This window comes from Barbus barbus (assembly GCF_936440315.1).
Source record: "Barbus barbus genome assembly, chromosome: 6".
In the NCBI taxonomy this organism is placed as follows: Eukaryota; Metazoa; Chordata; class Actinopteri; order Cypriniformes; family Cyprinidae; genus Barbus; species Barbus barbus.
In genome coordinates, this window is record NC_136734.1 from 40,024,995 (window position 1) to 40,051,367 (window position 26,373).

General features: G+C 38.5%; 1 protein-coding gene across 1 annotated transcript in view; it reads left to right on the top strand.

The window, feature by feature from the left end:
* Positions 1 to 1,367: 1,367 nt before the first annotated feature.
* LOC306871337 (histone acetyltransferase KAT6A-like) overlaps positions 1,368 to 26,373 on the top strand; it is a 48,486-nt gene continuing 23,480 nt past the window's right edge. The window contains exons 1-8 of the mRNA XM_079419176.1: positions 1,368 to 1,492; positions 3,236 to 4,474; positions 19,752 to 19,860; positions 20,766 to 20,881; positions 22,437 to 22,518; positions 22,683 to 22,797; positions 24,395 to 24,750; positions 25,672 to 25,787. Of these exons, the coding sequence (XP_079275302.1) occupies positions 3,854 to 4,474; positions 19,752 to 19,860; positions 20,766 to 20,881; positions 22,437 to 22,518; positions 22,683 to 22,797; positions 24,395 to 24,750; positions 25,672 to 25,787 (1,515 nt within the window). The 5' untranslated portion in view covers positions 1,368 to 1,492; positions 3,236 to 3,853. The remainder of the gene's footprint in view (positions 1,493 to 3,235; positions 4,475 to 19,751; positions 19,861 to 20,765; positions 20,882 to 22,436; positions 22,519 to 22,682; positions 22,798 to 24,394; positions 24,751 to 25,671; positions 25,788 to 26,373) is intronic.

Genomic DNA, 26,373 nt, shown 5'->3' on the forward strand with positions numbered 1-26,373 from the left:
TAGCTTAAATGTGATCTTTCCTTAGTACAACGTCATCCAACAGGTGAGCCAAAAAGCTTGATTTATAAATACACACAAGCCTTGACCAAAACCTGATTTAAAATTCTGAATTCAGTTCCCTTTTAGTAGTTCCTGTTCTTAAAACAACACACCTGCCAGCTAGCTCTGCATCTGACAGCTGTCCTTAAAAAGACTGCAACATTCAGAACTTCCTGACTGCTGTTTGTAAAGATGTATAAACACATTTAAAGCTGGCTGTCTAGATACCTTTCGAGACCTTGACACCAGTGAGCCACAAAGCTGCGGGGTGCTTTTCAGGAAATAATACATGCAAACATATGATATGAACATGCATTGGTCCACTGGCTCACGATGTGAGTTCATGGCAAATGCACCAAGCATATTTTCTAAGATTAATTTTGGCTTTCATTTACATGTTTTCACTTATCATAGCATATAACACTGGTTTCTGCCATGGTCATTCACAGGTGATGTATCAGTGTATGTCATGATATGTATGATGATCCGTTAATAGATGTGGCAAATAATAAAAGCATGTTTAGGCTATTACATAATCGCAATTAGGCTATTCTGAAACAATTAAGAGAGTATTTACTAATTCATATTAAAGTTTTCCTCTATTAAGATTCAAAGATGGTCTAGAGCATGCCCTGAATAGTAATTATGCATTCATAATATTAATATATTCACGCAGCTCAAACATTACATCAATTACAACGCAACTACATCATATCATAAATATTCTATTAATGACTTCTGATGGCATTATCGCAACAGATTCACATTTCCCGAGTGGGTGTTAAATTGAAAACATCTCTGGCGTGGGTCACCTGTCATCCCTGCCTCATACGGCACTGCGGGACATTTACATAAACCTCTCTATAGTGTCTCTCGCAGGCAACCCAAAATAAAAACATTTGCTTTGTCACGAGCGCTAATGCATTTTTCATTGCATTATGAGTCCTGTTGGAAACAGGAGCAGAAAGGCTACGCAGAAGCACGATGGGAGGTGTGGAGGGGCCGTCTTTGATCTTTAAATACCCTCTAACATTAAAATCTCACTCCGTCGCTTTGATTTCTCTCGGGCGGCTGCAACATTCAGACGCTCCCTAAGCGCGCCACATCGCCTTTTCTTTCTTTTTTTTTTGTTTCTTCGCTTTACCATCTGTCCCTTTCTTCCATTTCACGCAGAAGCAACGGACATTCGCCCTTCAGATGTGTGCAGCCGTATCCCCCGCCTCTCTTTCTTCTCTCCTCCCGCTGCAGTCCCATCTCTGATTCGGATTCGCACTTCGCAGACGCTCCCTAGCGCCGACTGTTCCCCCTCCCCCACGCGCAGAGCTCCTGTTTCACTCAAAGATGGCGTCAGCTCTGGAGCCACTGCTCTCTGGCTGTATTTTTGGGCTTGTTGTTGTCTGTGTTTCGAACGCGTTCTGGCACCTTCTCCTCGTCCACTCGACCCAAAATCCCGGTGAGTACCACACAAGTACATGTAGCGATTAAAATGGTCTCGGTTAGTGAGACTCGTGGTTCTGTCTTTCAGGGAAGAAGCGGGAGAAGGTAGAGGGAAAGGGGGGGAACGTTACGCGGAGATGAAGGGGGAGGGTGGGGAGAAGCTAACGTTAACCGAGGCCTAACTACTTCCCTCACGGGCCTCGTCTGAGGAGACCGCAGATTTGGTTTACAGTAAGCGGGGAAGGAAGTGGGGGAGAAAAATGGTGGAGGAAGCGCGGAGAAGCAATCTAGCGTGAGGATTGTTATTTGTATCAAGCGCTTCTTCGAGGCACAGATTGAGGCAGAGCGAGGCAAGGAAGGATCTTGGCGATCTTTTTTTAACGGCTGAGGCGCGCGGTAGCCGCTGGCATTGTGTGTTCAGTTACACTGCGAGGTTTTTTAACGGAAAACAAGGATGGAAAGGTCTAGAAAAAGCCGTTTTCCGATCGTTATGATGTGAAATCTCAGGCTATGAAGGGAACGTTGTCCTTATTCTCAGCTGCTGCACGTTGCTTGTGTTTTGAAGCTAACATCATCCGTCTAGTGCACTAGCATCAGTAACGTTACTTACTTAAAACTTTACATCGTTTGGAATTGAAACTGATGCTTAAATAATCGACACTAAAGCATATTTTCACGTGTTATGCCACTGTTACGCTGCTGTGTGTAATACTGTTTACATTTTTTCCAGCGTTCAAGCTGTGTTGTTTACTATTAGCCATGTGTTGACATTTAGTGCTTTCCTTTTTGCAGTTTGACACGTGATTAGCACCTAATTTACACAGAATTTACCATGTCATAGTGTTGTGAAACTGCTAAACTTTTGTTTGAAGTTATAATAAGACATTGCATTATAACATTTAGATTGCTGTGTACATAAAAGAACCACTGATTCTGTTTTCTCCCACTCATATAACTTTGTTTCAGGCACTTTTAGACATATTTTTAATATAAGCCTTTTGTGTGGAAATAGTGTATTTTAGTGAGTTCACAAGACAGCTCTCTGTTTTTTGGGTTGCACTGTTTTAATTCTCTTGTTACAGTGTAATTACACATGTACTGACTAATATTAATTAACTACGGTGTTTGGCTTCAAGTTTGCTTTAGTAATAACATCAAATGACGCAATAATTAAATACAAATAGAAGGACAGTAAAATAAAATGTATTGCTGATAGTGGCTTTAACTTGTTTAAACTGTATTTTAACTGATTGTATTTGAATGCAGAACCTAACATGTGCATCAGTTGATGCATGTATTGTGAACATGCAATACTTGCATTTAAAATCATCTGTATGCTGTAATTAATTTCTGAAATTATATCTACTGCTGCAGTTGCCCCATCTTTAAACCTAACAATCCCACGTAACCTTTGCCTAACTTTAACCGTATCCCACCTCAATACCAGTAGAAGTGTTTAGCAGTACAATAAGTACATTGTACATAATTATTAAGAGCATAGTAGTACAAACTCCTGATATCATGTGGGGCCCAAACTTTTTTGAAGTGTACTGTGGAGTTGTTGTAGTTCGCTGTCATTGTGCAGTAGATGCATGTAGATTAATTCCCCTTCTTTAGCATGTCCTATGTGCTTCTGTAGAACTGTTTTTTGCCCTTTCTATGGGCTAGATGATTAATATAGATGTGTTCAAAAATTTTATCGGTTGCAGTGTGTTTTGTGTATTTTTCAAAGTCTGATCCTTTCATGTTTTTCTTGCAGGTTGCAGGAGCTTCTGAAGAATACTTCTCTGTTGGATGATGGTCAGCCTGCGTTGCTTTCTGGAGTGAGGGATCTGCTCTGGACGGCTTGTTCCAACAGGTTCAAGCCAGACAGTATTTTCACACTTCGTTAAAAGAAAGTCTACAAAAGTGCTGCTACAATTCTTTACAAAGATGCTCCATCTAAACGGATAACACTAATCGTCAGAATTAAGGATTCTACCAGACTGACAGCTTTTGAGACGGACGGATAAGACGACACCTAAGGCTCTTGCAACTCTACTTTCTCTTGGAGTAGTTGCTGTCTGTTGCATACCTCACCTCTTTGCTTTGGTGTGGCAGCCCTTCAGAAGGAAGGGTCACTGGGTTTGAGGGATCTGTTCTAGGTTGGGGGGGGGATTTAGGGAGCCTATGCTATGGTGATCGGCTCCCTCTCTAACAGCTCCTGCTCAGGCACAGAGAGACTTACTACACCTCCCCGGGACAAAGGATAGCCTCCTGGACGAAGAGAGAGGAGGAGGAGAACAACGACGAGGCAGCGCCAGGGCTGAGGCCACTGGGTGCTTCCTAACGGTTGTGAGAGTGTGTTGGGCCTCGGCCCATCAGTATTACAGCAGCCATGGTGAAGCTGGCCAACCCGTTGTACACCACCTGGATCTTAGAAGCCATCAAGAAGGTAAAAAAGCAAAAGCAGCGGCCGTCCGAAGAGCGCATCTGCAATGCTGTGTCAATGTCCCATGGGCTTGACCGCAAGACGGTCCTGGAACACCTTGAGCTCAGCGTTAAAGATGGCTCTGTACTCAAGGTGTCTAATAAGGGGCTCAACTCCTACAAGGACCCCGAAAACCCTGGGCGTTTGGGGTTCACAAAACCTCGGGCGGGAGGCAGTTCCAGCACCTCCAGCTCTGGTAAAAAACCCGGTCTGGACTGGAACAAGCTCATCAAGCGCTCTCTAGAGGGGCTTCACGAACCCGGCGGATCGTCCCTGAAGAGCATCGAACGCTTTCTGAAGTGCCAGGCAGATGTTGCAGGTTATCTGTCTGGCAGCGGCTCTATGGGGCCGGGCCTTTTCCACCAGCAGCTCCGACTGTCTCTGAAGCGGGCCGTTTCTCACGGACGGGTGGTAAAAGAAGGGCCGCTCTTCCGGTTGGTAAGCAGGAGTTCTCATAACGACGGGACGGGCTGCGTGTCTCTGGATTCTCTGCCTCCGGTTCGTCTGCTGCCTCATGAACAAGATCGGGTGAGTCAATGAAGCTGTTTCCATTGTTAGGTGGAAGTTTTGTGCAAAGCACACTTTCGGTTTCCCTGTCTGATGACCAGTATTTACATATTTCACTTCTGTTTAGAATAGCGGCTCTCACCTGTGACATGATTTGAGTAAGCAAACAGCTTTCCGAGACTCGCTAAAACGTCCAGAAATAATTGAAAGCAGGTCAAAGTGCATGTTAAATTTCTGAAATTTACTTATAGGCCTTAACATGTTCACATGGCTTCCTAACAGACCAATTTGGAGTAGATGTCACAGTTACATCACTTGCATTGTGGCGACAGAAAAACACTGGTAACAAGTGGAGGGAAATGGGTAAAATCCGTGGAATAAGAAAACAAATATTTTTGTGTCTTTGGATGTCAGAATCGGAGTGCATATTATTTTTGTAGACTACTGTCGTCAAAGATGCCACTTGAAGCTAAATGCAGACATTTAAATGGACAGACTATGGATGAAAACTGCTATGATTACTCTACTTTTAAAGCATAAATTTGATTTAATAAGTCTACATAATATATTCTCACATGCAGTTCATAGGGGACATATTCTATTAGTCCTACAGTTACAGCATGAAATACTATTTAAACCTATTACTATTAACATTGTACGTAATACGTACCTATTTTCTCACAATTCTGACTTTTTCTCGCAAATGCAAGTTTATATCTCCTAGTTCGGACTTTATAACTCAATTTAATTCTGAGGGAAAAAAGCCAGAAGTGTGTGATATAAACTCATGATTCTGAGCCGAGGAGAAAAGAGAGAACGGCGAGCTGTTTTTCCTTATCAGAATTGAGATATAATCTCCAAATTGTGAGAATAAAGTCAGAATTTCGAAATATAAACTCAAATTTACCTTATTCTTGTATTCCATACTTGAAAACTGTCATTTTCTGCCACCATATAGGCTCCGGACACAAAAAAAACGTCATCACTGTTTGCGAACACCGAATTTATCTATAGATTTCAATACATACGATACATCTCTGTATTTTCTACATTTTTCATATTTTCATATTTATTTTAATATCCTGTCTAAGCTGATAAGCATTGTACATTCTAACATTGTAACATTACAGTCTAAAAACAAAAATAATGCTTTTTATAAAACAAAAATAAAGCAGAAGTTCAATTCACTAGACTAAAAATGAAAGTAAAGAATCACAAGAGCACAGGTTATATTTTGAGTACCCCATTACTGCTATCTGCCATCATAAAATGCACTTATGATAAGTTTAAAATTCTACATATGACACAATTATTGTGCTCTTATTCTATTGCGCTCTGTCTGTTTGGTGCGCATGAGCACTGCGTCGCTCGTTCCCTGAAGTCTGTGAAGTTTAGCGGAGAATCACATGAAGAAGGCTCATGCACTCCTGACAGCAAAATGGAAATATTTCCATGACTTTCTAACATTTACAGATGGAGAATATACCTGTGAAATGTAAGTTATGAACTGAGGAAAACAGCACATCTCAGATGCATTAAACAGCACCAGCAGCGTCTCTGTCAGTGGCACATGAGTCTATCAGAGCATCTGACGGCCCGAGCCGCTTTAAACTATAGACTGCGTGTTAACTATATCTTACGAGTAATTTTAAAACAAGTCTCATGCTCACTCCATGTTCTCTGTTATTATTCAGATGCGCTCGTGTCAAGCTACTGTACTATTGCCTCTTACCGTATCGCACAAACTCGATATACCGCCCAGCCCTACTGAAATGCTTTAAGTGAGATGGTCTGAAAGAAAACATGGCAGAGATGGTCAAGAATGGGCGGTCACGTGAGTTTTGCTCCCTGCCGAGGCTGCCAGCTGCAAGATGTGCCGCTGTTGGTGGGGAGAGACCGAGAAAGAGACAACGTGTGACTGAATGAGAGGGCGTGTGTTCGTTTTTATGTTTGGAAATGTAAGAAAAAACTTATGTGTTAGACCAGATGGGAGAGGTGAACTGGAAGTGTGTAGTGGTGGAAGAAAAGAGCCACACATGCTCCGACTGATAGACTCCATACCATCCTGCACGAGATGGAGCGAGGGATGAAGAGAGAGAGAGAGATAGATAGATAGAGGCTGAACTGCAGACATACAGGCGGCAAGAGCAGCACAATACACACCCACTTTTTTGTAACCTGATAAATAACAGCTCTGCCTTATGCTCCCCAGAGGCTAAACACACACGCATTCACACCCACCCACCTACCCCTCCTATCACATCTGATATGGGTCACATCCATGATGTGCACTGCAGGGTGTTGCTGTCAGAATGATGCCATGCTAAATTTGAGCTCGGTTTGCGGCTGTTCATGTCTGTGTTTTGATTCGGGAACTTGATGTTGAAGTCGTTACGTGCAACCAAGATTCTCCAAGTGTGTTGTGTCTGGCTCAGGATTCAAGGCTTCCACAAGTGGCCTGAAGTCACATGACAACTCCAGGCGTCTGCAGTAGAAGAAAAGGCTTAGAATTTGCCAATGGCTTTTTTTAAGATTAGATCACTATTGTGATGACAAGTGTTTTAAGATGCATTTTTTTTAGGATGCACAGGATTTTACATTTATTGTAAATCAAGCATTGCAGGAAAAATTAGAGGAAATGTTGGGCCTAGTTGTTGATGCGATTTTATATTTATAACATGGAACATTTTAATACTTTCGGTTGTGTGTAATTTAAAGTTTGATTGTCTTTCTTCCTCCTGCTGGTTTGCTTTTTCTAGAGGTCTGTGTTTTCTGTGATATTTTTGTCATCTATGTGAGTATTATCAGCAACTGTGTTATAGTCTTTGCCATACATGACATAAATGGCATTTCTAGGCCATTTACTTTTTTTTTGTTGTGAATTTTAGTTTTAAAGTTAAAACTGTAAAATGTTATTTGCTAAATATTCCTCTTCACGAGTCCAATCTCTACAAAATGTTTAAAGTCATTGTCCAGCAGTGAAGCCTGACAGGAAAAGTCATTGAAATTCATTGGTCAAGAAGTTTGGGAACCGTGAGGTTCATTAAAAGAATAGAACAATAGTCACGTCACTATATCTCATTATATTTTTGAACAGAATCTGAATGCTGTACACCCATGCCTGCAGTGAAGCTGCGTTATATGGAGAGAGCATTATAAGATGAGAATGTGTTTAAGAATTGGCATTGGGTGATAAGTCCCACAAAATATATGTAATCGCAGTTTGAATTGATTTCATGTTCAGACCAGATAGTTTTTACATTGTATTGCAATTCACATGCAGCGTTTGTCATCATTGCTTTTTACGCAGCCTTCACTAGGGTTTTTAGGTTCATCTGGATCCAGGTTCAGGAAACTCATTTAGTGCAAACAAAACACTTGTTTTCCTCACAAAGTTATACTTTTACTGCAGGAATTATCATTTGAGGCCATTGAATTGTTTGTGATGCAGCTTTGATTTTATGCTTGAATTTAGAAGAATGCACTTGATTTTTCACCAGCAGGTGTGTGTTTGTCTAATATATAGGCGGCTGTCAGTGATGCTGTTTCCAGCTTGACTGTTTATTGTCGTATATTGCTGACTCTGCCCATGCAGCCAGTATACGATCATTGAGGGTTCTGCTTCAGTGCAGTGAGGAAGGGAGCAAAACAAATGGGTGAGCACTGGCTGTGACCCCGATATAGAGGAGAGATTTGTGTAGTCAACACACGAATGACACACTCCTCCATTTAAACATGATCGCAGACTCACTCACATGTTCTTCCTCTAATAGAGGGTCATTGCCAGGGCATTTGTGGGGAGTAAGGGGGGGCTGGAGTCAAACAAGGGGCATGGAGGTATAGATGGGAAATCACAGAGCTTTTGGGGGGTTATTATGGGAGCGTGTGTATATAAGACATTAAGTGGGCTGGTCCTGATGAGAGGGTTTTGTGTAAGAGTCAGCAGTAAGAGGGATGGGAGCCTCGTGTTGCCCTTTCACAGCTGAAAGCTCAAGGGTTGAAGGAAAGTTCCTCGGGCGGTCATTCTGGGACGTGTGAAAATTCAGATGATGCTCTGGATGTGAACTTGCCGCCTGATGACGTTCAGTTCATAGTCAGCAGCATAATGTGAGCATAGACCACTGTAATGGTGCTCAGGGTAAAACCTGGACATTTTTCTTCCTAATTATTCCTAGTAAGTGTGTTTTCTGCTATTCTAGTCAATTAAGTTGCCAGAAATATAATAAAAAGCAGTCTGCACTCCAGGTTTTCATTGTAAGGTTGTCATTTCCAGGTCCAAATTAAATCTGTAGGTTTTTTTCACTTATTTTTGTGGAAAATCTGCAGAATTTGTTCAAATGTTTTAAGTTGGAGCTGAGTGTACTGCGCTTGTATTGGAACCTGAAGCATAATCAAATTATACAGAAATATTTAATAAACAAAACATGCTGGCAGGGCGATGTGTAGAACTTCTATGTATCCGCCATATTTTAATACCATATACTGTATCCATCATGTTTTAAACCCATCACCCACGTTATTTTAACTGTACTAAAATGGTCTGTTATGCTGCTTGATATCGCAAACTAGTATTTGTCATCATATTACTTTATTATCGTACTTATGAACACTATTTTTGTGACGCAGATAGTTTTACCGTTTACTGCACTTTGTTGCAGTTATTTACTTACAGCAGAAGTCTTCAAAGTCTTAAACATTCACAGAAAATAACTTGGGTGTTGCATAATAAGGTGGACACTCCCTCCAATCCTCTGGACAGCATTGTTGAAATGACCTGCACCCCTCAAACCCATCAGTACATATAAATGTGTACTTTTTCACCTTATTCTTGTTTCAAAGTGAAGCTGTAGAGAATACAGGAGACATGCATACAAAACAGCACCGACATTGATTATGTGTCCGTGTTAAGGGAGGTATGTAAGGTAATCAGTGTTGGCCCTTTTGTCCTGACTGCCCTGGTGTGGCACGAGTTGACTAGAAGCGCTTCTAGAATGTAAAGAAGCTCACAGGACTTGAATGATAACCATTGGCAATGCCATTATCCATCAAATGGCATTAGAGCATCAGAATAGTTGTGTACCTTGTAAGTAAACCAGGCGTTTATAGCCTCGTTCTCTATCTATAGTTACATTTTCATTGGTATGAAAGCTATTTTTAATGGTATGCTGATGCAGTCTGGCAAATTATGTAATATCTGATAAAGATAACGTGATGAAATGACAGCAAATGAGATGCACAATATTTGCAAGGCTATTGGTAGATTTTGTATATTTTCCATTAATCAGCCAAAATGCACGGTTATGAGCGGACTTTGCTTTCTCAATAGTTTAAAATCCAGCTGCTTGTTGTGTATTAAACATCAGTTGTGTTCTGATTGTCTGTGTCTGATTGGGGTGTAAGCAAATAGAAAGTAGGGGTTGTATTTGATGCTTTTGTTGTATTTTAAATATGGATAGCCAAATGTTTCACAATTTTTGCACCTTGGTTTATGTACCACTTTACGCTGACCCTTGTATGACCTTAGGAATGGTTTGGTCGTCATGTCCTATGATGGATTTGAGCTCTACAAGGTTGAATGTGATTTAGCGCACACATGTTCTCTGCTTCATTACTCCCTGCTGTAAGATGTATTTGCAGCTGCATGTTGTTTGTGTCACTAGCATGACCTCCAAATTTGAATCCCTCACGTTAGTTAGTAGGTCTGCGTAGAACAATGGATTTTGGCTTGTTTGCCACTTCTGTTTGTGAAGCCACCCTGAGACTTGATAAACCAAGCAGTGGACTTCATTTCTCATTGCTTCTCGAGTCAGCAGGAAGCTTTTTGTCAGTTGCACCTGATCTGAAAGGTGTTTTATTGTTTGGATTGCCATGAAAGGGCTTTTAGAAATAGAGGAAATACAGAATCTGTCAAGAATGTATCCATCTGTCATACTGTTGTTGTTGTTGTTCGATCTATATATCATTACACACATCTATCTAAAGATTAAGGGATGCACCGAAATGAAAAGGTTTGGCTGAAGTCTAACAAAATGAAACACTGGACCGAAGGCCGAATACCAAACATGTTTTTTTTTTTTCCATATGTGACCCTGGACCACAAAACCAGTCATAAGGGTTAATTTTCCGGAATTCAGATTTCTACATCATCTGAAAGCTGAGTAAACAATCTTTCCATTGATGTATGGTTTGTTATGATCGGACAATATTTGGCTGAGATACAACTATTTGAACAGCATTAATCTGAGGGTGCAAACAAATCAAGATATTGAGAAATTCACCTTTAAAGTTGTCCAAATGAAGTTCTTAGCAATGCATATTACTAATCAAAAATTAAGTTTTGATATTTATGGTAGAAAATTTACAAAATATCTTAATGGAGCATGATCTTTACTTAATATCCTAATGATTTTTGGCATAAAAGAGAAATGTATAATTTTGACCCATACGATGTATTTTTGGCAATTGCTACAAATATACCCCAGCGACTTAAGACTGGTTTTGTGCTCCAGGGTCACATATTTTGGCTTTTTTTAAATTTTCTTATTTCACCATTGCATAAATTAAATAGCCAGAATGTGCTATTCACTGCTTTGTCTAGCTTTTCAAAGAAAAAATCTATTACAAAACAACAATTTAAAAATATTTACTTAAAATATATTTTTTTAACATTCTAGCAGACGCTATACCAACAAAGCACAATTTAACTTGAATAAGTTGGTAAAATAATAATGTTTGGCCATTTTTGAGATCAGTTATGTATATTTTACTGTACAAATAAATGCAGCCTTGCTGAGCAGAAGAGAATTCTTTTAAAACATTAGAAAATATTGCATATCCCAATATGAACACTGTGTGGGTGTTATAATGTATTAGTAGAGCTATTGTAATTATTATCATTATTGTCTTTTCTTATTTTATTTTAAAAATGTTACTAAGCAGCTGATGAGTAACACTGTTTCAGCGCAGATTTTCGGTTGCCGAACATTCAGTGCATCCCCACTAAAGGTGTTTTTAAAAGGCAGTTGACTCAAAAATGAATTATTTACCAACATGTTACGTTGTACAGTACGTTGAGACTGATAGAATGTGCACTGTAGCATGATACTACGATGTTTCTTCAAAGCAGATCGTATTTTAATCATCCATGATCAAAAATCGTGATATCCCACACCCCTAGATCTCATTGACTTCCATTGTGTTTTTTTGTCCATACTATGAAAGCTAATGGGAACCAAAACTGGTTACCAACACTCTTCAGAATATCATCTATAAAATCCCTTTTAGTTTAAAAGTTAATCGTTGTAATAGTGTACATTTAATAGTTCGAGTTTGCCTTTGTTGAAGGTACCATGCAATGTGGTTAAAAACTCTTTAAGGTCTAGGCATATTCCCATCCAAAAGACATACTGTTGTTTTGGTCGTATGCAGAACCGGTGGGGCTGTAAGAGCTCGTCTTGCCCTGTCGTTTATCAGTACTGTTGCATCTGCATGTCTGCATCTATTGTGGTTTTCTTTCTGCAGGGATCAACGCTAAGGATTTTTTCTACTGGCCTGGTCAGACCAGTGGTTCAATTTTTATTTGCCCTGCCAACATTTTCACTGGCCCTGACACAAAAAAAAAAAAAATAGTTGCTGTTATCATTGTTTTGTTATCATCTCTACTATAATAAATAGGCTTATATGACACCAATATTTTAGATAGCAAATCAATTTTACAATCCTCTTTCAATTTCGATATCACAGAAAAAATTACTTGCCAGAAATAAACATAAATATAAATCTTAAAAATTATTAAAAATGTATAAACACATGAACACAGACCTATAGCACAAATATAGAAATGAAATAATGCTTTAGGTTTTTATGTTTGTAGATGTTCAGGTACAGAAATTGAAAAATCACACATTAAATAACATTTGCATATTCTTCACTCTTTGTTGCACCTTGAAATTAGAGACAGCCACTGCATTTTAATCATGAATTGATCCCAAAAAAAAAAGTGCAAGGTTTGATTTATATTAATCTGAAGCAAAAACAGAATGACCTGACTTTAGCTTTGTGAAATTATGCCACAAAACATCTGCATGCATGACACAGAAACAGCCAAGTATATCGTTGCAGCCCGGAGACCTCCAAGTGGGAGGGAATTATGCCGCAAGTAGGTTGGGACAGCTCCAAGAGGGAGGGTAGGTTTAGGGTTGGGTTTGGTATAGGGCATATTAACAAGGCCCAACCTATTTGAAGCTGACCCGCCCATTTGGAGCTAACTCCGACCTCTGTTTATATCTCGAAACAGCAGGTGGGCTGAATGAGATGCAGTTTCACTCTCTGCCAGCAGGTGGCGCTTATAGAACAACTCCTTGGTTACCACTGCAAACAGAGCAGCGCTGCGGGTTACTAATTAATACTAATTGAAATGCATTATACAGAGACAAATGAAAAGAAAACGGCATTTCTAAAAACAGACAGTTCCCCTCAGAAACATTCATATAAAATTCAACATTTGGATTTTCTTCCTATATTTCACGCATCATGTGAACAGTGATCTTGAGCTGTCTGCTACAGTATTTGTTTCCTCTTTGCATCCGTCTTCAGCGTCTCTGGCCTCTGTTAACGGACGTTTACAAGCTAATTATAATAATAACGTAACATTTCCACACAAATGGTATTTGGGAAAATGATTGCAGTGCAATTTGTGTGCAAGCACGGGACAGAGATGGTCTGAAATAAAACAAAATATGTCCGGTCGATCGGTGCATTTGTACTCTTGTGTTTAAATTAGACTAATCATTGTTAAAACTACAAAGCTTTATTTTGATATACTTTTGTATGTATCCGTTCAGGCGGCTCGCGGCTGTCTGTGCGCGCGCTGTTCACACAGAGTACTAAATGCTTTTTAATCGCTTGAATTTTTAAACTAACAAGGCTTTAATTAACACATGCAAATGATCAAATTTTGCCACGACGATGCTGTGGCCCGATCGGGCAAGTGACAAATCCATCTGCTCTCCCGAACGTCTTTCACACTGGCCCTGGGCCATCGGGTAGTCCTTATTGTCGAGCCCTGTTTTGGTTTCCTTTCTCTCACCTGTTTGTGTTTGGGTGTGTTTTTAGTGTGTCCCGCTGTCTCCCTCTGTGTGTTGATCAGGGAGGTTCTTGCACAGGGTTTGTGGGTGATGGGTAAGGGGCTACACAGTCAGGTGAATGCAGAAATGAGTTTCACATGTTAATGAGAACCTTGATGGAGCCAGAGACAAGGACAGTAGGTTTTGTTCTCCCTTCCCCTGCCATTCCTGTTGTATCCTGTGTACTCATTCAGGTTTCCAGTGTCTGATTGCCCACGCACAACATGCACTCAGCTTTTTGTACATTAAGAGGAAATTGAAGGCTGCATTAGAATGGGAAAAACTGGCAGATTGATGCATGCATGCATGCGAGTGTGTGTGTGTGTGTGTGTGTGTGAGGGGGCGGCTTTTGTCCTGTCAGATGTGCTTCTGTAAAGAATCATTTTTCTCTCCTACAAGAAATATTTTTAGATTTCCTGCGGTGGTCTTCTGCTTTGCAGCTGTGCTTTAATTTTGCCTTGTGAATAGTTTGCTCCTCTCATCTGAGTTGTTGTGCTGGTCTTTATGAAGAATGAAAGAGTTGTTGTATGAACGCAAGGTGTGTCCACAAAACTGCCCGGGTTTCTCCACTTGTAGTGACTTGTTCTGAACAAAAACAATTAACAAGTTGTATCAAGGCCAATACAGGTTGCAAGCTATCCTATGCTTTGCAGGTGTGTGTGTGTGTGTGTGTGTGTGTGTGTGTGTGTGCAAACTTAAATAAAAACAGTACTGTTCGAAAGTTGGTGTCAGTAAGATTTTTTTGTAATTAATAATTTTATTTAGAGATCGACCGATATATCGATTTACCAATATTTTTCCCGCTTTCATATTGCAATTCAATCAGCGGTTGATGCTCGAGAAATGCTCAGCACAGCCACTGCATGTAACTTTTAACAAGATTCACTTTTTTGAAGCATCCTAAATTGTATTCACACTTACTATATAACCATTATTTAGTTTATAAACATCTAAATTAATACAACTCTATGGGAATTAATTACTTATTATCTCTGCAATCGGTGGCAGTTTGAGTAGCCTATAGTTCTGTGTAAATGCAGATAAACCGCGCTGTCAGCAGCATAATTTAGAGCATGCCAGTTGAGAAATGCAATAAAATACAATGCTTGTTATATTCCAATATTCCAGAGAATATTATTCCGTGAATTAACATTATCCAGTGAATTATTCTTCACTCTTTATCCTATTAAACAGCTTATAAACCTACTAAAACTGTAGTTAAAAATGAAGTTGATATGACTCCTTTCCTTTATTTTCTCCATTTGAAAACATTAGACTTTCTATGTTCATTTTGCTTACTGCTAATATTAGTGTTGCTGCTAAAGCTTTTTATAAATAAAATGTTTTTATTGTTGTTATACGAAGATTAAATTTAACATGACAGGGCTCTAGACTGCGACCAAAATGGTAATTTTTTGCGAGTTAAAATAAGCAGACGGAGTGCAATGGAGGATTTTGTTTTCAAACTAAAGTAAAAGACCGCTTCTTAAACCAGAGAAGGTGAACATGCTGGTGTTCTTGTAGAAAAACATGCAAGTCCTGTCAGCGACAGCCAGTTTAGTTTGACTTTTCTTTTTGTTTTCATTTTGAGAAGCTTGTTATCTTTGCTGTTTACCTCACGTTACGCTATGGAGGCTTTCCTTAATTTTTTAATATTTTTATTATTTGATTCCTCAGTGTTTGCTAAACATTCTGTAATTTACAGAATATCGTATATAATACAGCATGTGATGTGTCCTGCCATGCCTCGTCTTATTAGCTTTTGTTAAATGTTATGTAAGCTAGTTTGTCATTGTTACCTACAGTTTTATTGTTGTTGTGCTTTTTAATTAAGAATAACAATGAATCCATCTTTTGTTTTAGTCTTAAAAAGTGAAAGATGTAGATATAAGCAAAACAGACAATTATCTTGTAAAATGTGACCCCAAGATCGCAAATTTGAAAGTGAAAGCGCACGAAAAAAGGAATTCCTGTTCACAAAATTTAAATCACAAATAATACAGATAAAAAAGAACGAGTTGAATGTTGAACACTTTCATTAACATATAACTATAAACTATGATAAAAGATCATCAGCATGGATTGGTTAATCAAATGTTGTAGCAAAAATAAAAAACAAATTGCAACCAAATTATGTGCTCGTGTGACCAACTGAGAAAGTTAGTCGCAAAATTGAGATCAGTGGGAAGAATGAGTCTAGAGCCCTGCGTGAAAGACTGCTAATTCTCAAAACATTTTTTGTTAAGAGATGACTGAAAGGAGGAAAAACCAAAGAGAAGTATGGACTTACTTCACGCAGTCATTTATTTACTTTATAACAGGAAATAAATATCGGTTCTGCATATCGGTTATCGGGCACATAAACATGCAAATAATTGGTATCGGTAATAAAAATCAATATCGGTCGATCACTACTTTTATTCAGCAATCATGCATTAAATTGATCACTTTTATATAAAAAAAAAATCTATTTTCTTTTATAATACTAAAAAAGATTTAATTTCAGATAAATGTTTAACTTTTTATTCATTTAAAGAATCCTCAAAAAATTTACACAAATGTTAAGCAGCACAACTGTTTTCAATAATGACAATAAGAAATTATTCTTGAGCATCAAATCTGCATATTTAAATTATTTCTGTAGGATCATGTGTTACTGACGATTGGAGTAACAACTGCTGAAAATTCAGCTTTGCTGTGACAGGAGTCAAACACATTGTTAAAAAAAATTAGAAATAAAATAAGTGGTTATTTTAAATTATAATATTATTTTGCAATGTGCTGTTACTGTATTCTTGATCAAAAAATGCAGCCATGATGAGCGTTAGACGCTTCTTTCATAAAATTGTACTGTCCCCAAACTTTTGAACAGTTGTGTGCTTGTGTATGTATATGTGTGTATATATATATATATATATATATATATATATATATATATATATATATATATATATATATATATATATATATATATATATATATATATATATATATATATATATATATATATATATATATATATTGTGGTGGGAAGAGCAAACGACAGACACAGTGGGCGTGGCGTCAGGCCTCGGAGAGGTTTTCATTAAACAATAAAAATCAAAATATTGTCCAAAATAAACAGGGGATCTGGTGTCCTCGTCGTGCTGCAGGGTACGTGAAGGAGGGCAGTGTTAGAAAGGAAGGGTCCAGGGAAGGGGCGGAGTCCGGTGGCCGCACGCGCTCCCCTCTCGGGTCCGGGAGCGAGTGGCGGCGGCTTCTCTCGAGCGGCTTCGTCCTACTCCTTGGCCCCCGGAGCTTCTGGGGGATTAAACGGCCCAGCATCCTGGTCCATCAGCCGTAACGGGTGCGGCAGTCTTCCTACTCGACGCGCCCTTCCTGGACCTGCGAGGACACCAGCGTGCATGCACGGGGAAGAGACCGGTCTCCCGAGGAGAGGCGCGCTCGGCATTTAAACGGCGGCGGTGATGAGGCTCTATTCTGATCAGGTGCGCCTCATCACACGCCGCCAGCCCTGGCTGTTTCAGCGCCCCTCCTCTCACACACACCCACTCCCGTCGGGAGCCTGGTGAAGGGCGGCGAATACGGGACGGGGTGGTGATGATGATAAGGGGGGAGGCAGCCGACTCGTCACTATATATATATATATATATATATATATATATGCATGCATACACACAAATATGCCAAAAATCATATTCCAGTTTAGGGATGGTCGATATCTTATCATTTGCAATATACCGGTAAAAGTTCTCCCCATGATAAGAATTAGTCTTTCCAGGTTAATAACGATAAAATCTGTTTGTTGACACTGACAGTAAACTTGCATTTTTGATCCACTTTAGTTTGTCTACATTGAACAGTTTAAAACTCTAGGAAAGTATGTTGAGACATGATAGGATTGTGAAAACTCATCATGTGTTTCTACGAGAGCTTTTGTGCTCCTGCATGAGCGGCAGAGCGCCACTGAACATCTGAACAAACTCTCAATATGACATGCACTTTGATGGCTTTTGTTTATCAAGATATAAACAAATGTGCTTGTTCAAGCACATCTTTACAACAACAGCAGCATTTCTTGTCAAATGCCATTCCAAGTTACCCACCACAGTGACTGGTAGATTAGCAAAATTACTGGCAACTGCTTAAAACATACCTATATTTGGCTGGTTGTGAGTGTTCGTTAGGGCAGATTGTATTATGTTTGTCAGCTAGTTATTCACTGAACAGTTAGATCTTAATATATTATTTTTTCCCCCTAATGATTTTCATTCTTAATGCAATAACAGCAGATGTTCAATCAAAACAATGTTCAACCAGGGCAGAGTAATGCAGGAAAATAAATTAGGTTTTTATTTTGTGAACTTGAGTGACATTTGTTTTCGTGGGGAAATCATCTGTTGTAGATTGCTCATGATTGTAAACGGTGCAAAATGTTTCTAGCTCATTCTCTCTGGCGGATCAGATAAGATGCTAAAGGTAGTAAGATTTCTATATCCTGTTGTGTATCAGATATGTAAAGTCTTAGTTCTGTTACAACATAAATGGAGAAGAGACATTAAATGGTTGAAGTATACAACAGTATTCTATTTAACCTAGTTCTGATTGGGTCTTTTGGCTAGGAGAAGTGTGTGTGTGTGCATGGGTTTGGTTTTCTTTCTTCGAGTCCCACCCTTGAGTATGTATGTGTGTGGACCTGAGTCAGAGGAAAATGAACCCAATAAATCACACTGTCCTCTCTCCTCCCTGCCTGGACCTGCTTTCTTACACACACACACACACACACACACACACACACACACACACTTAGAAACACCCTCATATGCGCACTGACCTTTTTTCTCCCAGCCTAAATCTGCCATTTCTTAATTCTTTCTGCAGCCAGTCAAGAACACCATATGAACACAATGTCCTTGTCTTTTTCTTCACAGCTACTGCCATGATAGCCTATTGGATTGATACAATCACATGATCAGAACCGTAGTAGCAGTCTTTGTTTGTACTGTTGCACAGCATCTGTATAGCTCTATACATTCAGCTCCTCTTCAGCAGAACCTTTTCCACACATCTGTCTCCTTTCATTCACATGCATGTGTTTGTTTGTGCACTGTGTGTGTGGTGTATGATGCATACTGCTTCGTGGGTGGGTCTCTCTTGGACACACTGAAAGATTAATGGTGCTCCAGAAGCAAATGTCAGATGGTGTGGCTTAGAATAAGCATCAACACATGCTTTTGTGCCCACACCCTGACAGTAAACCCACCTCTAGCCCCACACATTCACTGTGATCACGCCCAGTACAGCCTTTGATCCTCAAAAACTGAGCCACTGTGGTTTGTGTCAGTAAGGTCTTTGGGGGCTTTTTGATGCCCACTTATCGACTGACTGAGAGCTTTAAAAATGCCTTAAAACTCCCATTGAGTGATACCACTTTTTGTTGTAAAATTTGTTTGAAAAAAAATAATCTAAAGGAGTTTTAGGTGTAAATTGACCTTTGAGCACAATTTGTAACATTTATGCACTACGGGTCAAAAGTTTGGAATAATTAAGATTTTTAATGTTTTTGAAAGCCGATTATACTCAAGCCTGTACCGATAATTGATAATTTGGAAGAAAAAATAAAAATTGATGATTGAGCATTAAATCAGTATATTAGTATGATTTCTGAAGATCATGTGACACTGAAGACTGGAGTAATGATGCTGAAAATACAGCTGCAGATCACAGAAATGCTTTTCATATTAAATTGAATTAAATTAACAGAAAACGGTAAGCTGTAATAATTTTTCACAATATTACTTATTTTACTGTGTTTTTGAGCAAATAAATATAGCCTTGAGCATATGAGACAAACATGTTCAAAAACATAAAAAAAAAATATTCCAAAATTTTGACTGGTAATGCATGCAGATTTATTTTTTTCTTCCTGAACCAGAATATAAAAGTCGGTCTATTTTCTTCAGGCTTTGCTAAATCTGTGAAGAGGTATTAGTAGTGTCCTCAGCTCGGAATTGAATGACGCAGACCTTAATACAGTTAATAAAGGGCAATTAATTCATCCAAACTGTCCTCAGTTACACAATATTCAGACCTCTGTTTTTCACCATATTATTTGGATCCGTTTAGCCAATAACTCTGTCTTATTTGCTCTTATCTCTGTTTTTCTCTCTCAGCCTGTGGCAGAGCCCATACCCATCTGTAGTTTCTGTTTGGGGACCAAGGAACAGAACCGCGACAAGAAACCCGAAGAGCTCATCTCCTGTGCAGACTGTGGGAACAGCGGTAAGGAAGTGGTCAAAGTTCATTCGAACTTAAAACATTTTCATTATTCATTTATATAATAAGACATTAAGTATACTATAAGATGTCACAGAACTTACTATGTATGTTTTAAGTCAAGAATATTGTCCAAAATCATGTTCCCTGCATGACCTTAAAGTTGACATGTTTTAAATGAAGTTTTATCATGTTTTAATGTCATAAGAATGTAGTAAACGGTACAACAAAAGTCTTGAAAGTCAAGATGCAGACACATTCTACTGGCTCAAAGTAGATCGCAAACCGTGAATACCGCACATTTATGCCAAGCTTATGATCTGCTGTTAATGAATTATGACTCTATTTACTTGGTTTTCATGTTATAATGTTGTAGATGGATGTAAGAGTGTATTTAATCTTTTTTTTTTTCTTTTTCTGAATGAGCAGCTGGAAGTAGTAAATTAGAGACATTAAAAATAAGACTCCCAGTGCATATTGGGCTTGTTTATAATTAAAAGTCCCGCATTATAATATCTTTCTGGTTGTTATTGGTATTCTGGTTACACGATAAACTGTATGTGGCATTTAACGCAGTATAATCTCTTGTAGCTTCTCTTGGGGCCGTTCTGTCATAGGAAGGAAAAACATTACCACAGTCAATAGATTTCCAGATTATGGCACAATAATCAGTTTTTTGCTTTTATTTAAACTCAGTGTTGTTGAATCAACAAAAGGCAATATTGTTTGGCCTCTAATTTGTATGTATTGACATTGGTACGTAAACCAATTTCAGTGCATATGTATGCATTGAATAAAATCTGTTTAGTTAAGTGAAAAATGGACATACAGTGTTCAAGTGGGACTGCACTGTCTTCTCATCGGGATGAGGCTTTATTGTAGTTATTTAAGGCTGTCTCGTGTTTTCTCAGGGCACCCATCCTGTCTGAAGTTCTCTCCGGAGCTCACAGCACGGGTCAAAGCTCTGTGGTGGCAGTGTATCGAGTGCAAAACCTGCAGCAGCTGCCAGGACCAAGGAAAAAATGCAGTAGGTTTTTTTGTTTTCTTTATTGTTGCTGCCAGATCATGTTAATTTAGGCTGTGTCCTCATTTACACTACCGTTTAAAAGTTTAGGGTTGGTTTTTAAAATGTTTTTGAAATAAGTCTCTTATGCTGAACAAAGCTGCATTTATTTGATCAAAAATACAGTAAAAAAGTAATATTGTAAAGTATAACTTCAATATAAAATAGCTGTTTTATTTTTTAATGTTTCAAAATTAGGCACAGCTGATCACAGCAGTCTTATACTATTATGATTTAATTCTGATTTAATTTCTTCTTAATTTTGAAAATGGTTGTGTTGTCTAATATTAGTGGAAACTGATTGTTTTTTTTTATTAATTGAAAGTTCAGAACAACAGCATTTATATGAAATAGAAATCTTTTTGTAACAGTGCAAGACTTAACTGTAACTTTTGATCAGTATAACACATCCTTGCTAAATAAAATATTTACATTTAGTCATTTAGCAGACGCTTTTATCCAAAATGACTTACAAATGAGGATTGAGTATACAAGTCTCAGTTAGCTTAGTCTCAGACTCAGACGTCACATCTGATGCATATGGCACACTTTTCTGGAAACACTTCAGGAATGTCGAAGTCCTCGTCTGACTGGTTGAATTAAACCGGATTTCCGGGAGATGCGAGTGTCGTGTTTATATTCGGTCCGTCGGGAAACTAGGATTCCGTGGCGCCAAACCCCCTCACGAAAGCCGTCGTGTTTACAACGGTGACGACGAACGCTTATCAGGGTCAACTAAACACTGGATTTCCAAAAGTATGTGAAATATTTCATGTTCGTGGCATATCTTTAAAATACATCCGGGAGTTTCACACGTCGTGTTTGTTATTGTGGCGACATTTCCACACCCCTAAATGTGACGCTAAACTAAACGAACGATGATTGGTTGTTTGACATGTCGGTCAATGAATGCGGCCATCTATTCCAGACCTTCAGTCTGGCTACGCGAGACTACAGTTAGCTTAACGCAGTACACATAGCAACGTTTTTTTTTTAAATTATTATTATTATTATAAATAGGAAGAAAACCGATAGAATAGAAAAAGAATAGTGCAATAGTGCTAGTGTTAGAGGCCTTCTTTGCTTTTGTTAATTGTATAATAAAAAAAGATTAGAAAAGCCTTTTATTTTTTATTTTTTTTTATATAAAGAAAGCAGTTGTAAATGAATAGAGTGCAAGTCTAAAAGGGGCAAGTTTTTTTGTTTGTTTTTTTTTCTTCAATGCACTTCAGATATGTACTGGTTATGGGGACTCACAATAGTGGGTCAATGAGGACGTACTACGATGTCATAATGTCTCCTGATACCACAGATGTTTAGTTTTGTACATTAAAAAAATAAATTATATAATGCATTTTTTGTTTACTTTAAAATCTTTTTTTATTACTTTAGCCTTGTGATCCTTATCACTTCTCTTCAATTGACAAAAATAACTCTAAGAGCAGTCACTATCTCCTTTAGTGTTCAAAATACATAATGTCCTTGACGCTTGTGTTGTCTGTGTGTTTGTATTTTACAGGACAACATGTTGTTCTGCGACTCCTGTGACCGAGGTTTCCACATGGAGTGTTGTGACCCCCCACTGATGCGAATGCCAAAAGGTGACTGTCCACACACTCAAATGCAAGCCTATTGTACGTCGTGTAATCATTGCATTTGTCTCTAGGCACACTCTAGTAACTGTATATTGTGTTGATGTATTCATTTACACAAGAATTAGTTTTCTCTGTAATTATAGTAAGGATTCTTGATTGCTGTTCTGCAGGCATGTGGATCTGTCAGATCTGTCGACCAAGAAAAAAGGGAAGAAAGCTCTTACATGAAAAAGCAGCACAAATCAAGCGGCGATATAATGCACCACTTGGGCGGCCGAAGGGCAGGTATTATAAACCGTTTGATTCTGTTTACAACCACATTTGTGACCCTGGAACACAAAAGCAGTCATGAGTAGCACAGGTATATATGTAGCAATAGCCAACAATTGACTTCTTGACTCTTTCCTTCTATCTTTCGCTCCCCTTACTAGCTTGTACTTATTTGAACAATGACTGAGACTTGGTGTTACGAGCACTTCCTCTGTCTGATTGCCTCTTCAAGATTAATCGCTTTTTGTATTCCCCAATTGTAAGTCGCTTTGGATAAAAGCGTCTGCCAAATGACTAAATGTGAACAATACATTGTATGGGTCAAAATTATACATTTCTCTTTTATGCCAAAAATCATTAGGATATTAAGTAAAGATCATGTTCCATGAAGATATTTTGTAAATCTCCTACTGTAAATATATCAAAACTTAATTTTTGATTAGTAATATGCATTGCTAAGAACTTAATTTGAACAACTTTAAAGGTGATTTTCTCAATATTTAGATTTTTTTGCACCCTCAGATTCCAGATTTTCTAATAGTTGTATCTCAGACAAATATTGTCCTATCATAACAAACCATACATCAATGGAAAGATTATTTGTGCTGCACTCACAACCCACCACATGGTGAAATTTTTACCTATTATAGGTTTTGATACCATATAAAAGCTGGGTTCATGCCATTTCCAAAACTGTTTTTATTTTTATTTAGCTTGAACATAAAAGTTATGGCTATCTGAAGTTTGCTGATCACTATGATTTTTAGGAACAGAATTTTGAGAAAATCTGGTTTAAAGAGAGGCAATGAAAGCAAAAGCACAACAGTCAAGGATCACAAGTAAAAGTCACTTTACTGTGGTAAAAGACTTATTTTAGTCTCTGTACATGTTGTAAAAGATACAAAATGACCCTAAGGAACACACAACACTTGCAAACATTTGAACATTAAGTGTATATCTGTTCATATAACCTCACAGATTACAGCATGCATCTCCAGTTTTTCTCCTGTTCTACTTCTCTGGATTTATAATACATAACCAGACACCGTTAAGAACTGTAACTTGTAGTTTTGTGTTCTAAGCTTGTAATTTTATTTCACGCTGTCACCGTTTGAACAAGCCAGCCAATGTTATTTAAAAACAATCGTGACGATATTAGCCAGCTCGTTATTTATCCTGAAAACGTGTTTTTAATTTGGTTTTTGCGTTATTTTGCATTGCTAACAAGTCTTCACTAGCGTTCATGTTTGAGGAATAATTGCGCTTTTGCTACCTGTTGTAGCAAAAATGTACATAATGTACAAAAATGGGGAAAAATGTACCCTTTTGATTTAATAATTGTTATTAATAATCATCAAAATAATTGTGATTATCAGTTTAACCATTATTGTGCAGCCCTACTTTCAACCTATTTTTTTTTCATTTCCTGAAAACATCCCAGCGTGACATCCGATGGGTTTTCCTAGATCGCATCACGTTTATTCAGCTCTCAGATTGAATAAATCTCAATTTCAAACAACTGAACCTTATCACTGGTTTTGTGGTCCAAGGTCACATTTGCAGAACGCTGAAATTATATGCAAAAGACTACTACAAGTTCTCTTGTCCTCAGACCGGGCCGTCCCTTTAAGAAGCTTCGAGGTGGTGGGCGTGGCAGAAGAAGGCGGGGTGCTGGAGGCCATGACCAATGCTCACAAGGCTCCTCCTCCCCACACTCCTCCTCCAGTTCCTCGTGCGAAGGCTATCCCGGCGACGATCGCATGCTGTTCTCTCTCAGAGAAGACGATTCTGCGCATGGTGGCCTGCGTTTTAACAAGAAAACAAAGGGTCTGATTGACGCCCTCAGCAAGTTCTTCACGCCATCCCCGGACGGACGGAAAGCCCGCGCTGAAGTGGTGGACTATTCCCAGCAATATCATATACGCAAGAAGAGCAACCGCAAGGGCGAGCATGATGACCGGATAGGAGGTGAGACGAGTAAAGAACTAAACCTAAATTTTAGCTCCGTGGTCTCAAACTCATTTCCTGGAGGGCCACAGCTCTGCAGAGTTTAGCTCCAACCAGCTCCAACTCCCACCTGCTTGGACATTTCTAGTGATCCTGAAGACCTTGATTAGCTGGGTCAGGTGTGTTTGATTAGGGTTGGAGCATAACTGTGCAGAGCTGTGGTCCTCCAGGAATCGAGTTTGAGACCAATGGCTTAGCTTTCAACATCTGTGTTAGATGATCCATGCTTGCATGAAAAGGAAGGTAAATGCATTGAGAAATGGGCATTTCTTCCAAAATGTCACGTGTGTGTGTGTGTGTGTGGTGAGATTAAAACTGAAAGGTATTTCTTTTTGTGCTTTACAAAAAAAAGTAACACTTTAACTTGAGTCATGTACATTACGGTTCACAAACGTGAAGTTTATAAGATTTTTTTATTTTCTTTTGTTAGCAGTCTCTAATGCTCACCAAGGCTGCATTTATTTGATCAAAATGCAGTAAAACTGTAATATTATGACATTACTATTTATATATATATATATTTTTTTTTCTTTTTTTTTTTTCTTTTTTTTTTCTATGGAATTTAGTCCTGTGATTGAAAGTAGAATTTTTTTTTTTTTTTTTTTTTTTAGAATTTTTTTTTTTTTGTGATCCTTTAGAAGTCATTCTGATAGGCTGATTTGGTGCTCAGGAAACATTTCTTATTATCAATTCTGAAAACAGTTTTGTTGCTTAATATTTTTTTGTGAAAATGATGATTGTTTTTCAGGATATTTCAATAAATAGAACGTTTAAAAGGACAGCATTTATTTGAAATCTTTTATGGTAACGCTTTATTTTAAGTTGTCCTTGTTACACGTTACATGTATATTTTAACTGTCTTGGTGTTTTTCTGAATCATAGACAATCAGGAGAGTGGAGATAACTGGCGGGAGGATGAAGACAAACTGCCAGGACACGAGAACCTAACTGAGAAAGACGTGGAGCTCTTTAGGCACATTCAGGAACTGGCACTACAGGTACAGAACGGGACATTTTGCCACACAAATACCAATTAATTTGCTTTTGTGTAATGTCCCATCTGAATTTCATTCATAAATAATCCTTTTTTAATTTGCTGAGAAACATGCTCCTTTATGGGCTGCGTGTGTGAGAGACACTTTAAGTTTGTAAAGCCACACAGAACAGAATGATACTGTTAGAAGTCAAATTTAATAAATGCATTAACAACATAAAAATTCAGCGTTAAACATTTAATTAAACCCATATGCTAATGTGTAAACTTCGACGGCTTTTAATATAAACAAAGTGAATCCTTCTTGTTGATAAACCGTATGCTTGATGGTAGTGGTGCCTGTTGTTTGTTTGCACTCACTGATTCTATTTTGCTGTATTAGCAAAGACTTGGAAGCTGTGAAGGCCTTTATCTCTGCAGAATGTAATGTGGGGGATTTGAGAGTTTCCATTATCTTGACAGCTGGTGCCTCTCTTAGTGATACACACACAAACACAAATGCACATGTGTAGACTGATTGGCTGATTTGTGTGTGTGTGTGTGTGTGTGTGTGTGAAGGTCCCAGCAGAAGGAGCCAGTCTCTAACTGCC